The sequence below is a fragment of the Corella eumyota genome, chromosome 5 (assembly GCF_963082875.1).
Source record: "Corella eumyota chromosome 5, kaCorEumy4.1, whole genome shotgun sequence".
Taxonomy (NCBI): domain Eukaryota; kingdom Metazoa; phylum Chordata; class Ascidiacea; order Phlebobranchia; family Corellidae; genus Corella; species Corella eumyota.
In genome coordinates this window covers 2,886,289-2,901,601 of record NC_137494.1, presented here as the reverse complement: position 1 = coordinate 2,901,601, position 15,313 = coordinate 2,886,289, and the positions used below count along the sequence as shown (strand labels likewise).

General features: G+C 26.7%; 1 protein-coding gene and 2 long non-coding RNA genes across 3 annotated transcripts; all 3 read left to right on the top strand.

The window, feature by feature from the left end:
• Positions 1-16: 16 nt before the first annotated feature.
• On the top strand, positions 17-540 carry LOC145753301 (uncharacterized). The gene is made up of 2 exons (XR_014283844.1): positions 17-142; positions 332-540. It is a non-coding gene; the product is annotated as an uncharacterized LOC145753301 (long non-coding RNA).
• Positions 468-1,409, top strand: LOC145752619 (uncharacterized). The gene is made up of 3 exons (XR_014283788.1): positions 468-472; positions 785-964; positions 1,276-1,409. It is a non-coding gene; the product is annotated as an uncharacterized LOC145752619 (long non-coding RNA).
• Positions 1,410-11,982: 10,573 nt separating this feature from the next.
• On the top strand, positions 11,983-14,979 carry LOC145752612 (beta-arrestin-1-like). The gene is made up of 10 exons (XM_082568916.1): positions 11,983-12,018; positions 12,181-12,241; positions 12,366-12,407; positions 12,488-12,585; positions 12,719-12,820; positions 13,147-13,280; positions 13,524-13,653; positions 13,875-14,032; positions 14,521-14,658; positions 14,847-14,979. The coding sequence occupies exons 1-10, from the start codon at positions 11,983-11,985 to the stop codon at positions 14,935-14,937; spliced, it is 990 nt and encodes a 329-aa protein (XP_082425042.1). The 3' UTR covers positions 14,938-14,979.
• The last annotated feature ends 334 nt before the right edge of the window (positions 14,980-15,313 follow it).

Genomic DNA, 15,313 nt, shown 5'->3' with positions numbered 1-15,313 from the left:
AAGTGAGTAGTCGTATACCGAACTAGATCATTACAAAGAGCAAATTAAAAAGAATTTTTAAATTAAATAATGAATAAATTTTGGATAGTTCAAGTGGTTATATTGACTTGTAGTCTTGTAAACTGTGTGGATCAAAACGCAGGTAATTTTTTTACTACTTAACTTATTAAAAAAAATTACAAATTTAAATTTTTTATTACTGATATATACAACAAGAAATTTAGTTTCGGTGGTTTAAATTACTAAATTATTTTAATAAATTTAAAAAAAATCAACTAATTATTTTTAAGTAATATATCATAATTAAATTAAGATAAAAACATATATTTAGTTTTTACTTATGCACGTGGAACAGCTCAAAGTGGTTCTGCTTCATACCCCCTTTACTTGACTGAAGCCTATCCAGATGTTAAAATTGCAAATATGACCATCAATGATCTTAAAATAAAAAATAATTTGGTCATTAACACAAGTAAGCAAAAAATAGGTATTTGAAAAAAGCTAGTAAGTAACTAAAAAGATAATAAGTAACTAAAACAAACCTTAGTAACTTTAGCAAAAAAAATAAAAAAAAATGTATTATTGTTTACAGATCAATCTACAGTATGTGTAAAACAAAATAAATGCCACTCTAATGCAAGTTGTGTAACTAAAGCCCCTTACATATACCAATGTCAATGTAAACCAGAATATATGGATATAAGCTTAATTTTACTCGTTAAAAAATACAATTATAACAGTTTTTAATAAGTTAATTTATAGGTTACATTTATTTTCAATTTAGCTGTCACAGAAAATAATCAATGCAGTAACTTAAATATCATGATAGCATTTGGCCTAACAACAATTTTTCTTATTCTAATAAATGTACTGTTGCTATGGAAACTTATGCAAATAAAAATAAGTGAAAAAACTAAAGTTAACCCAGAAGAAAGAAACCATTACGAAAATGTTGTTTTTAAAGGTATGTAACCATTTTCAAATTTTTAACCGTTTTAATAAATTTAATATTCTTTTTGATTGAAACTTAAATACTTCAGTAGGCCTATACAAAAATGAAGTCTTAAAAAAAACATAATAGGCTGAACAAATTTACAGCACAAATTTAGACTAAAAAATTTTTACTTTTCTCCTAATTCAACTACATATATTATATATATATATATTTATTTTTTAACAGTCTAACACTTAAAGTTCTTTTTGAGTATTATTTATAAACATGTAAAAAGATATAATAAACTTAATTAGTTTGTAAATAAAAACCCTTGTTTCAAGACTGCAGATCTATCAAAACTGCTAAAACATCAACAGAAAATCAAATGGTTGAAGAAGAACATGAAATTGAACCAACTTATTTAGAGCCAATTCCAACTCATGTGCCAACATACATAGATTTTAATAAAAAGTAGTTTAAAAATAAGACAAATGTTAATGTGATAAAAATCTTTGAATTTTACTTTAATTTGAGATTTAACAAATTATTCAATTTATTAAAGATATTTAATTTTAATTGTATTTCTATAATTTTATTTTTAAAGTAACATATTTAAAGCAACACATTTTATTTTTTATTGTATTTTGATCAAATATATTTAAAAAGGAATTATTTATTTTGTAGACATGTTAGCTAATTATAATGAAAACACAAACTTATTGTTTTTTCAAAGTTGTTATATAGAAATGCAATTTTGACTACAAATTAATATTTACATAGTAAAAATTATAAAATTTAAAATCTCATGATTGTGCTACCACAAAAAAATCTAGTAAAAAAATAACACTTTTTATTTCTAAAATTTTTGTCACATTTTATTATTTATTACGTATTTAAATCAATTAAAAAGGTTTCAAAAATAAAAATTTTTACAGTAATGTTTATCCAAATAATAAGGGCTAATACTATCACAAAAAAAGAGTTTTTGTACGTCCTATAAACCCAAAAGAAACAAATCATGTTTTTAAAGAAATTATTAAATGGAAAAAAAATAAACATTATAAAATAAGGAACTTACTTAAACTATATGGCTTTGCTTTTTTAAAAAGAAAGTAGAAGGTAAAACCAAGATAAATGAAAAAGTTATGTCATTTTGTCCAGATGGTAATTTTAAAAAGAAAGTTTTTATAAAACCTTAAAAACATAAGAATACAGCTAGAGAGTTGTATTACTCTTATATTTAGACAGTAACAACATTTTTATTAACAAACAAATTTAAGGTTTTTTAATTTACTTTAATAAAATAAAAGCAAGAACAAGTTTACTAAAAGATATATTTTTAAGTAAAAATTTCAGAAGATATGATTTATTATTTGGTTTAGTAAGAAATATAATTTAAAAATGAAATATTTTTTTATTTTGGCAATTAGTTTGCTGCAAATATCAGGTTGGTAAAGGTTTTACAACAAATTATGTTCTATAAAATAAAATTTTTATTAATTTTTTTTTAACTTTTTAAAATGTTGTTAGTTTTTAAAATTAAGATTAACTAAATATATAAATTTGTTTTTATAAATGACAAAAAATAATATTTCATATTACTTGTTGGGTTTTAGTTTAATAGTTAAATTCATATTTATGGTTTATAAAAACTTGAAACCTCATTAAAGAAAGAATTTATTTACAAGGTCTGTTAGGAGATAATAATGCATGTCAGGCAAACTATGAACCAAATGGAGGACGGAAAAATGTGAAATGCATTTGTACAAATGACACACTCTACATTGAAAGTCCGAATGAACGTAAGTAATAAAAAACTTTAAATCAGTTATAAAAACGCATTTAAAAACACAAGTCAGGCCGACTTGATTAATATTAAACTTTAAATCAGTTATAAAACACAAGTACAAAAAGTATATATTTATTTTTAAACTTTAACGTAAGAATATCTTTAAAATGGATATTTTAAATTTGTTTAAAAAATCTTTTTAAATTGTTTAATAATGTCAAAGCTTAAAATTTTTTTTTAAAAGCGCCAGTTGAAGAGTTGGACTTTAAATTGCAATGCGAGTGTATAAATGGTAAGATTTAAAAAAGTTTTAATATTTTTTATTTTGACAGTATGTTATATAACTAACTAGTCCGCTATTAAAACCAAAATTTAAATTAAAAAATAAATTTGGTTATTCTAATTACCATAATCACATTAATTGCATTATTTTTTAAGAAACAATGTGGAATAGCATGTGTTTACCCAATCTTTATCCAACTGAATGTGGTATAAACATTTTTGGTATAATGTAAATATAGAAATAAAAATATAACAAAAAATCAATAATTGTTTTGTTAGAGAAAAATTGTATTTTTATATTACAATTTAAAGTTAAATTTTCTTTATTTTAGAGCTCCCTATTGTTAAAGTTCCTATTTTTAAAAAAAATGATGACCACTTGTGTGATGAAAACCAATTTCAGTATATAAACAAATCGGGTAATTTTATCAGAATAATATAACACTTACTTACTTTTAAAAAATCTGTTGTATTAAATTTAAAACTCAATTAATTAAAAATAAATTTCTCCATATACCAAAAGTTTTTTTTTTACTTTTTAAGTTTTTTAATTTTTTTTTGTTTAAAAATGAATTTTGTTAAAGAAAAAAATTATAAGCCAAAACTTTTATTTTTTTTATAAATATTTAAAATTTGGTTACAGCACCTTAAAATTTAAAACATTTTTATTTTACCTTTTTAAGAAACTAACTACCCAAATAACTCCACTAGAGTACAGTGCGAACATAGCAAGGTTTTCTGCAGAAAACAACTTGAAGATTGTACTTGTAATGCAACACGGGGTATACATAAAATCTTAATAAATATTAAATATGTTAAAAGCTAATGTCAGTTTAAAAATTATTTATGTTAACAAACATCATAATGAAATTTTAAAAATATTTAAACCAAAAAATATTGTTTTTAAATATTGCATTTGATGGTATTCTAATGAGACCTTATAGTCTATTTATATTTAATCTCAACTTCCAGATTATAGATGCTTTGGTAACAACTTTCAGTTTATTAAATTAAAAATCATATTAAATTAAAATAAGATATTTAAAGCCTTTTAAAAAAATTTAAATTTTCTAAAAAAAATTTAAAAAATTGTTTCAATACTTTTTAAGTTAAAAAAGATATTGGGTAGAAAGTGCTAGCCTACAATATAAATATATTTTTTAATTATGATTAAAATTGTACAGAATCTTGTGGTAAATCTACAATTAATGGGTACACATTTAACAAAACAAAAAGAAATAAAATCCAGCACTCAAAGAAGACCGAGAACGGAATAGGTGAAAATTAGCGTAAAATACTATATTTAATATTGCTATAACCTGTTTATAATACAAAATTTAGTGCTATATGAACATCCTTTTTTTAGTTTTTTTGTGTCAAAAAAAAAACACTTGTTCCTAATGTTACATTTTTACATACAATATAATGAGTAAATTAACAAAGCAAATAAACTTGAACATTTTTAATTTATTCAACATATTATAAAAACAAGACCTACGATAACATACAAAAATATTTTTTATAAAGAAAGCATTGCATCTATACTCTGCAAAGGAAGGAGATATGCAACATTTGATAGAAACCATTTACGTATATTTCCCTTTTCACAAATTCAACTTCTCGACTGGGTAAGTTGAAGTTGCCCTTTCTGAAGGTTGCATTAGTATCTAACAAATAAATAAATCTTGTTTAGAAGATTAAATACCCAAATATAGTTGACATGTTACCTGTCTTTTTAACTATCCAAAAAAACTTTAACCATAATATAATATATTACAATTAGCTTAAAAATTGGGGCAACTATGGAAGTTCAGAGGAAAACAGGGTAAGCTTTTAAAAGCAGTAATACAAATATAATAACAAAAAACATCTACTTTTAAAATTTCTAATGTAAACGGTAGCTTATTCTAGCACAACTATACATAATTAACAAAGTATTTTACCTCTGTTTTTACTATAATTATTTTCACTTAACTTTAAGGAAAATTGTAATAATGACCTAATTTCGACTGTCGAAGCAGCTCTTCTAACAAATCCAGACAATATCAACAGTACGACAAAGCAATATATTGTTGATGATGTATTGAAAAACATAACAAAAGATATAGTTTCTGATTTAACAAATGTAAGTTGTTTTAGTATAATCATAAAAATCAATGATGTGACATAGCGGTTAAAATACTAGACAAATTTATTTAAAAACATAATTCATTTTTGTTGCATTAACAGTTTTTATTTTAATAATTATCACCATGTTAATGATATCCCAAAAAAAGCCCTTAGAATATTAAATATTTTTCTATAATAAAACTGCAAAGTCAGCTATCCAACATAAGTATAAAAACATGCATTTAAGAAAATAAAACTTGGATTAAAATCAATTTAATACACTACTTAAATATTTACTTATGTATACCAAAGCTTAACTCTATAAAAAAATATTCTTTTTATTATAAAATTCAGTAGTAAAAAAACATAAATTTTATAGTATTCAAGATGTGGTTACCAAACCAAATTATTATTATATTCTTAGGTTTATGAAGGCACAATGATATACATTAGTAACATTGTTTCTTCACTGAGTACATTATCAACAGACACAGAAAAAGAAACTACAAAATCAAACAATGCAGTTTTGGTTAATACTCTAACAACAGCAACAAGTCATTTACAAATAGAAGAAGAAAACGACTTTGAATTAGTGGCAGACAAATTTTCAATCGATGTAAGAACTAATTTAACTTCTGAACTAAAATAAATAAAGGAACTTTATCCAAATTAGAAGTAAAATCACTTTTCTTTAAGCTGCGAAGTATTTGAATTAAAATAAATACCTTTTTTTAATTCTTTATTTAACTTAATTAAAGTTTTACGACATGTACAATTATCGTGTTTTTCGTGTTTTTTGTAATGTTTAAAAAAAACATGAAAACTTGAATATTCATAAAATAAATTAATATTTTCAATTAATCATCAATATTTTTACTAAAATTTATTTTTTAAAAGCTGGAAACGTTTCTGTTGAATATACATATACAAAAAACCTAAACAATTCAGAGTTTGATGCTATCGTCATTCCAACGTCCTTGTTAGAGAGAGCAAAAGCTAATCTAACTGAAATAAGCAGAAAAAGGCGAGATACTGAAAGCGAAATGGTCTTGGTCGGTATTATTATTTACCCAACAACTGAATTTTTTCAATCAGATTCTGACTTTAATGTCGAAAATGTAAGTTAAAATATATTTAATTCAATATTTTAAAACCCTAATTAAAAAAAATTAAGATTGCAATATTAAAATATAATTTTTAAAAACATTCTGTTTTTATTTAAGAAAATCTTGACATTGACAAAATTTTTAAACAAATTTATTTTTATAAAGGTTATATCAGTAACAGTAGGCAGTAATGAATCTCCTCTTGAAAATTTAACTGAACCAATAGAACTACATCATGGAAATTCTAATCTCAGTCATGGAATAACGTCACTACCAAACAACAGTCTAAAAGTATAAACATTTTAAAAGATTTTTATATTTAAAATCTAAACACCAAAACTTTTTAAAGCTTATATATAAAAAGAGTTTATATTTCCTAACTGGTAGAACTACAAAACTTAGAAAAATTTTTATAATAATAGAACTTTAATCTTATTTAGAAATTAGTAACACCTAAGCAAGTTAAATTTATATGTAACTAAAAACAAAACTTTTTTTTATAAATGTCTTAGATGCAAAGAACTGAATTAAAGTGTTCCTTTTGGAACATTTCAATGGGGAATTGGTCAGGTGAGGGTTGCTGTTTAAACAGAACAAGCAAAAATCCGATTTGTTACTGCAATCATCTAACTAACTTTGCTCTTCTTGTGGTAAATACAATATTTTTAATTTCAGAAAAAGATTAATTTAAACATAATATGTATTCAACTTTTACACCAAGCATTATGTAAGTAATTACTAAACAAGCATAAAAACTGTAATTTATCAATTCTATTATGTAAAACTGTATTTACAAGAAATTTAAGCTTCATTTATATTTTTGGGACAAGATTACAAAAATTGACATTTAATTACCACCTTTTAAATTTCTTTATATTTATCAGAGATCTGAACTGATTAATGTGAGTGTTGCTCTAAGTTGGTTTACAAAGATTGCAATTTACATTTCCATTGCTGGACTGATACTTACTGTGATAATTCATATTTATTACAGGTATTTAAGATTTTTTCTAATTTCTTCTGTCTGTTATTTCAATAGCGTGTCTTTTAATTAGCTTGTAAATTACTAGTTTGTTAATATATTATAACAACTTTTATAAACAGGCGATTTTTGAATACAACTGCGACCAATATTCTACTTCACATTTGCTTTAACCTGTTAGTTGCCAATATTGTATTTGTTGCGGGGATTTCCCAAACTACTTATAAAACAGTATGCGCAGCTGTGGCCATCTTGCTGCATTATTTTTATCTTTCAACTTGGTGCTGGATGGGCATTTACGGTTACGAAATCTACTGGTCGCTGATTTTGGTAAAATGCCAATTAAATAGGTTTATTTTAACATTATTCAAGTAATGGTGTAAGGCGCTCTACATCTAGCGATAAGAACTTTTAGCAATGTTATCATTTTTTCAGCAGAAACATCTTTTTTACTAACTTAAGCAGTTTGTCAAAAAATCTTTAAATGTGTTGTGATGCTTTTTTATTTAATTAGTTTTATAGTTTTTAACAGCTTAATAATATTTTTTGTAAGGTTTTGCAAGACGAGGGCCGTCATTTCGTTAGAAAATGTTGTATTTTTGCTTATGGCACCCCACTTCTAATTGTCTCTATCACTGCAAGTCTGGGATTGGCCTACTACGATAATATTCCTGAGCAGAAAAGCCCATTTTGTGATAAAAGTAAATACAATTACTAAAAAAAAAAAATTAAAAATTCTGTAATTTTTGACAAAATTTTATAAGCGTTTTTAACAAAAATTCAGCAAAATTTTTTTACGAAGTCTGTTTTTAAAAAACTGTAAAATATGGTTTTAAAATCTAATTTTAGGGTATGAACCAAACCACCATTCCACCTACCTAGCTGATAACTCGTGTTGGATTAGAGGGAACTCTCTTTATTTGGGATTTTTGGTGCCTATTGGACTTATATTGATTTTCAATATTTACGTGTTCGTTTCAATAATGATGGAGTTGCTACGAAAACCCAAAGTAGGATTTTAGATATTTTTTAAGCATTTTAAACAACACTTTTTACTTTGAGGTTAAAAATTGTTACCAAAAGAATTACAAACCAAATTGCTATAAAATCTTTTATTTTTAACACAAGGGGCAATTAATATCAATTGGCTTGAGCAATTACTATTTTTTTAGAATGAGATCCCAGCTAAAAAAGACACAGCCGTACAAAACGTTGTGATCGGGATAACAATGATGATTTGCATGGGCCTTAATTGGGTTTTCGGACTCTTGGTTTTATTACCCGATGACGTCACTTTCGTTTCCGTTTTCAGCTGGGCCTTTGCTATTACAAGCCCTACTCAGGTTAATGTTATTAAATAGTTCAAAGAACATTTTGTTTCTTTTTCTTAATCCAATTTATCTGAAAAACATGTTTCGTTTTAAGCAAGCCTGGTTCAACGCAGCTATAGAGACAGCTGTTTTCTGACATCATTTAAACACTTTTATTTTCACTTTTAGGAATCTTAAAACAACAAAAACGACTTTAAAAAATGAAAATAGATAAACCACGTCATGTGTTTTGTTTTTATTTTTTAGAACCAGCCAAGGCAATTTTTGTATAATGGGTCTTTTGTTTTCTTTCCGATAGAAAATTTTTACTGCGCACTTAAGTGAAATTTAACTAGGAACTTAGTGCCCCCTGGCGGTCAAAAGTTTCTGAGATGTAGATAGGATTTTTAATTTTTATATTTTTCAGGGCTTGAGCATTTTTTTGATGACTTGTTTTAAACTGGTTCGACGTGGAACGGTCCTGAAAAACTTCACGAACAGAATTCGAAGGACCGTGATGAGAAAAGAAGTGAATTTTGACGCCACTCAACCTCCTGAATCACTGAGCACGTCGGCAACTGGAGCTGTGGAGCCAGGGGAACCAGAAGAAACAACTAAAAAAGCGGTGGAAGAACCAACAGGAAAACAAAATGACTTGGTGTTGGAATCTACGGGAGCATTTCCGATCGGACCGGAAAAGAAATCGGTAAATGATTCGGCAAATGATGTGAACGCAAATACATCAGAAAATTTGGCAACAACTACAAAAAAATATTTTGAACAGAAAGCAGAATCAAGTGAAAAGTTGGAAGTGGGGTTTGCGAAAGAATCGGAGACAAAATCAACTACGGGGGCTAAAGTTGGCTTGTGGAAGAAATTAACAAGCCGAACAAAGAAAGATTCGACAAAAGAGTTAAATGGTGGTTCGGAGGAATGTTCAAAACGTGGTTCAGAAGAAGGATCAACGGGTGAATCGACAAGGGGCTTCAACGGTAATTTGGCAGGGAATTCGGAAAGTGGTTCAGCAGGGGGGCAAGAAGGTGGTTCGGTCAAGGAGTTAAAACGCAGTTCGACAGGGGGGTCAAAAGGTGAAACAGCAGAAGAGTCAAAAGATAGTTCGCCAGAGGTGCAGGCTGCGGGTTCGTTAGAGGAATCAAAGGTTGGGTTATTAGAGAGACCGACGACGAGTTTGGCGGAATGGCCAAAACCACCATCAATATGGGGATCGCCCGGTGAATTTCGAGTAACCGCAGTAAACGAACCCGTTCCAGGATCTAAAATTGGATCACCAGAAGGAGTGGTTAAAGGTCTGGCTGATGGATTTAAAATAGAATCGGTGGCGGGTATGAATGTCCAATCGATATCGGGGGAAAGTTTGGGGGAATGTTCAAATGTTCGCCCGTTGTGTGGTACCCCTGGTGTGGCGGAAGGGAAATTTCATTACGGAGCGGCAGGCTTTCGGCCAGGGGATTGGAATGCGGAGAAAGCGAAGGCGTTATCACCGAAAGAATTAGCCGAAAGATTTGCAAACAAAGGAGTGGGAGTTACCACGTTTGCAAATGATGCAGCGTTGGCCAAAAACAAACGCAAGGAGCATAAGTAAGACAGCAATGTTTAAAACATATACACTCTATATAACAGAAACAATTGTCGTTGTCGTCCTAGATATTGTCGTCCTAGATCTCTCATTGAGATGCTGACATATTTCTGAAAGCCATTTTATTGAAAAACATGTGCCTGAAAACGCGAGTTTTTAAAACAATTTTTATTTATTCTTTTCTACCCTAACCCCTTCACTGGAAAACGTCCTTTAAGTTTTGATATAATTAAGACCGATATCTTATTAAAAAAGTGTTGTTTTGGAAATTTTGGTTTCAGAAATATGTTTTTTCGGTCAAATGGCTTTTGGTAATATGAACAGATCTAAAAGATATTGAAGTTAGTTTTAATGAAGGGATGTTTATATGCGAATCGCAATTTTAGAAAGGAAACAGTGTTTATTAGAATATGTCTGTGAATGAATATTAACGAAATATTGTATTATTGTTTTAAACCTTTTGGTAAAATGTCTGAAGTTAAACGAAAGGATAAAATAACTATAATAAGTTTTAATGCGTTTATCTTAAATTCTACGTTTTTTACCGAAAATAACAACCTATCTATTTTAATAATTATTTTCAAATTCTTAAATTCTTCTTTATAAAACTTTATGTAATTGCCTTAATATCTGAATAGATTTAAATTCTCCATATAAAAATATTTTTAATATAAATTGCTAATAATACTTTCTGATTTTGTTAAAAATTAAATTTTGAAAATTGTAAATAAATATCGCATATTAGAAATGTATCGCCCTACTTGATTCAAGTTAAAAATTATGGTTTGTATTTTTGTATTTGACACAATTGTAAGATCAACTACACAACCCTTACATTAAAACAAGGCGCAATACTAAGCACCCTACACATATAAGAAAAACTTACAATTTTTAAACCATTTAAAATCGACGAAATATAAAACGAAAGTAACAGGGCTTTGAAAAAGGCTGAATATTACATTTACAAAACACTGGGTCTTACAAAATGAACTTTAGAATAAAGCAAAATACATTTTTTTGTAATAATACAAGTATTTAGTGTCTAGCCTAAACACCTTAGGAAAGAAATTTGTATTTAGGCTGCACAGTGTATTTTACTGTGCAAGTAAAAACGTGGTGGAATTATGATGGAGTTTTTGCATAACAAAATGATTTATTTTAACCGGTATTTAGATTGAACAAAATACCAGGCAGCATAACTTGTTAAACTTAACTCAAAATCATCTATATTTTTACACACTACCGTTTAAAAAAAAACATTTTGTAAAAAAAGCAAATGTTTTAAAAAATGAAACCAGTTTCAATGATAGACGTAATAACATGATTGATGTGACGTCACAACCTCATTTATGTGACGTCATATTATACCTGATTGTGTATACAGAATGTAAAAAGTAAAAGCAGCAAAGATAAGAAAAATAGTATCGACAATTTACGAACATGACGTCATCAAAAGTGACGTCACCAATGACCTATAACACGCCATCAAATATTTTTTTTAACTTCAGAAGGTACTATGACATCATAAAATTCTCCTGACTTCGTAATTTTTTATGACGCAGTTTTTGGCAAGAAACAGCGGTGGTTTGGAATCGAACTCAAGATCTTCAGTCTTCGTTCAATCTGTCTTCGGGTTTGACATCCAACATTGTGTGTATAGTAATCCTTTTTTGCAATCTTCTTAATAAATGTAGCGTAAATAATGACAGATTAATCTATCCCTATAAAAAGGAGAATTTAAAATAAACATTTATCATAAGGTTGCGACGTCTTGTTATGATAAAAAGTGTTCAAATACCCTTTTTATTGAATAAATAAACGTATTTTTAGACGACTTCAAATTTTAATTATTTTTTTTGCGGAAAAGTTAACTATGTCTGTTTACAAGAAAGTCACCCCGAATAAAATGGTAAGTTAATTTTAATTTCGTGAAAAATATGTTTTATGAGCGCAAATGGATAGAAAAAACTAAACAGGGAAACATTAATAAATTTTTGGTATATATTGTACTTTTAGGGCTAAGAGTTTAGTTTATGATATACCATAAAATCAAATAAAATTTTATTTTTAGGTCACCATGTATTTACCAAAACGTGACTACGTAGACCATACAACACATACCGACCCAATAGGTAAATATTATTATATTTAAGGCAATTATAATTGTATGCAAAAACGAATAAATCTCCTAGAGTTTGTAAATTTTGTTTATTGTATGGTATAATTTATACTTTAAATAAAATTTTATTTCTTTAGATGGCGTTGTATTGGTTGATCCCGCTTTAAAAGATGGCAAGGGTAAGTTTACCCAACATGTTATATTTTATTAAAATAAAGTTGCAATTAAAAAAAATTAAAACTTTATAAAAATATTTTAGTGAATGTCAAATTGACGTGTGCTTTTCAATATGGAAGAGAAGATTTAGAGGCAATGGGGGTAAAGTACACCAAACAATATTGTGATATTGTTACTCAGGTATTTATTTATAAAATATAAGAACAATTTCATTGGCCTCCATTAAAATATTTCAAGTGTTTATAAATTAGTGTTTTTTTGTAATATTAAAAGAATGGTCTAAAATACTTAAAATAAAAAATGTTTAAAAAAGGTCTACCCTCCGAATGATGCTTCTAAGAGTAAAGAAAATACAGAAATGCAAAATAAGCTTTTAAGAAAACTTGGCGAAAATGCTTACCCATTCACAGTGGAGGTAAGTTAAAGAATCTTGTTAATTCCTTTTGTATTTTAAAATTTAAAAATTTTGTTAAAGTGTGGGCAAATTTGTAATTAAATTTAAGTTGGCTTTATTATTGTACAAAAGCCTAATACCTTTTTTGTTTTTAATTACTTTTAACAAAAATTAAGCCTTAAATTTATTTATTTGTTTATGCCAAATTTATATTTTTATAAAACTAACCAGATAAATAAGATTGCTTTTACATAATCTTACCATTAACAATTTATAATTTGACTAACAAGTGTTTGATTAGGTTTTTACCTCATTTTCGCCAATACCCAAACTTTGATTCATTACAGGTTCCTCGCAACTCTCCCTGTTCTGTTTCATTGAATCCAGAATCATCAGATCATGTTAATCGAGCCTGTGGTGTGGATTACAAACTTATTGCTTTTGTTGCAACAAGAAACAACAACACACTAATCGACCCAGAGTATGTTATTACTTTTAATCCTGCTAGTTTTCTAAAACAATAAATATAATTTATGAATATTATGTAATTTTTAATTTTTTAAATCTTTAAATTAACTGAATAAAATATTTTATATTGTTTTAATCTATTTGGTCTTAGTAAAACAGAAAAATTTTAACATTAAATTTTAGTTACAAACATATTAAAAATTTGACCAAAAATAATTTAAATAATTTTTAAACCAATTTACAAATTTGTTTTTAGATCTTCAGCAACTTTTAAAATTCGCAAAATTCAATATGCCCCAGATAAAGCAGGGTCACTACCACGACAAATTGAAGAGCTATGCAAGAAGGAGAAACCCTTGTCTGTTGACGTCTCTCTTAACAAAGAGGTAAATAATCTAATTAATATTAAAACCTGTTAAAATATGTTTAAAATGTATTTACAAACTAAAGTAATCTATACTGTATCACTTTTACAGATGTATGCAAATTGTAAATAATAATTGGTTTAAAAAAAACATAGGTTTTTAAATTGTTATATAAATACTCAAATAAATGTAAGCTATACAGAGAAGTAAAATGTAAAAAGTTAACACCTTTTTCTTCACAGTTATATTACCATGGTGAAGATATTAAGGTGATTGTCAAAATCGAAAACAAATCTGGAAAAAATGTGAAAAAAATCAAGTTAACAGTTGAGCAATTCGCTAATGTTTGCTTGTTCAAGAATGCTCAATATTCAAGTATCGTGGCAACAGAAGAAATTTGGTAATTCCTTTTTGTTGATAAATTGAAAAACCACTATTAAAAATAAATTGTTTAATATACTTTTTTACCATTACAAATAATTTTTAATCAATTTAAGTGCTTATATTATTATATACAAATGTTACAGATTAAAATATATTGATCATTAAAGATAATTTAATCCCTTAATTCCTTAATAATACTAAATAGATTAGGATTACAATACTAACAAAAATAAAATTCCAAATTTCACTTCAAATTAGCGAATAGGTCAATGGAAATCACATAACCACTATAAATAATTTATAGTAGTTCATTAAAACTTAATATTGAACTACTAACAAAATATTTTAACAATTAATAACATTTAATACAATTTAATTCTTTAGCAAGACCACTATTTATTTTGTTTTTATGGGTCTACATACAATAATCAGTTTTTAAACTAGTAAAAATATTTAAACAAACCATGCCATATTGTTAAATTTCTTACATAATTTTTTTTACAGTGATCAGATCCCAGCTGGTACCAACTTCAACAAAGTTTATTCGATTTGTCCTCTGCTAAGTGATAATAAGGACAAGGGAGCAATTGCATTAGATGGAAAGTTAAGACAGGAAGACACCAACCTAGCTTCAAGCACAATGTAAGATAGTCATTTAAAAAAATTTTCTATTTAACAAAACAAAAAATATTACGAAACTATTTTATACAAGTAAAAATAAATAAATTTAAGATTTTATTACAAAACTGTAAATTTTTACTTGTTTTCAAAAATAAAAATAAACTGTTTTTTATAGACCGTCAGTATTTATTTTTACCTTTTATTTTTAGATCTAAACCAGGGACATCAGAAGAAGAAGTTGGAATTGTCGTCAACTACAAAGTGAATTGCATTTTCTGTTTCGGAGCATTTGGAGGGTAAGTTAATTATCTACATATTCACAAATATTTTTTTTTTATTACCCATTCGATATTAATTTCTAAAAAAAAATTAAATTTTTGATATATTTGACTACAGTATTAGTTTTTTTTAATTAAATAACTAAATGATTACCCTCTTTTATTACCATAAATAAATAAAATATTATTTAAATAAAAGTAAATTCTTAAATCTTTCATATTTTTGATAGGGAACAAAAAGTTGTGTTGCCATTTATTTTGATGCATCCTAAACCAAGCACCTAAATATGGTTTAACCACATTTGAGATAGATGTATTGTATTTTTGTTGTCAAACATATATTTATACTTTGTTCAGTGTTATCTGTAAATAAATGTTTAAATTAAAAATAACATTTT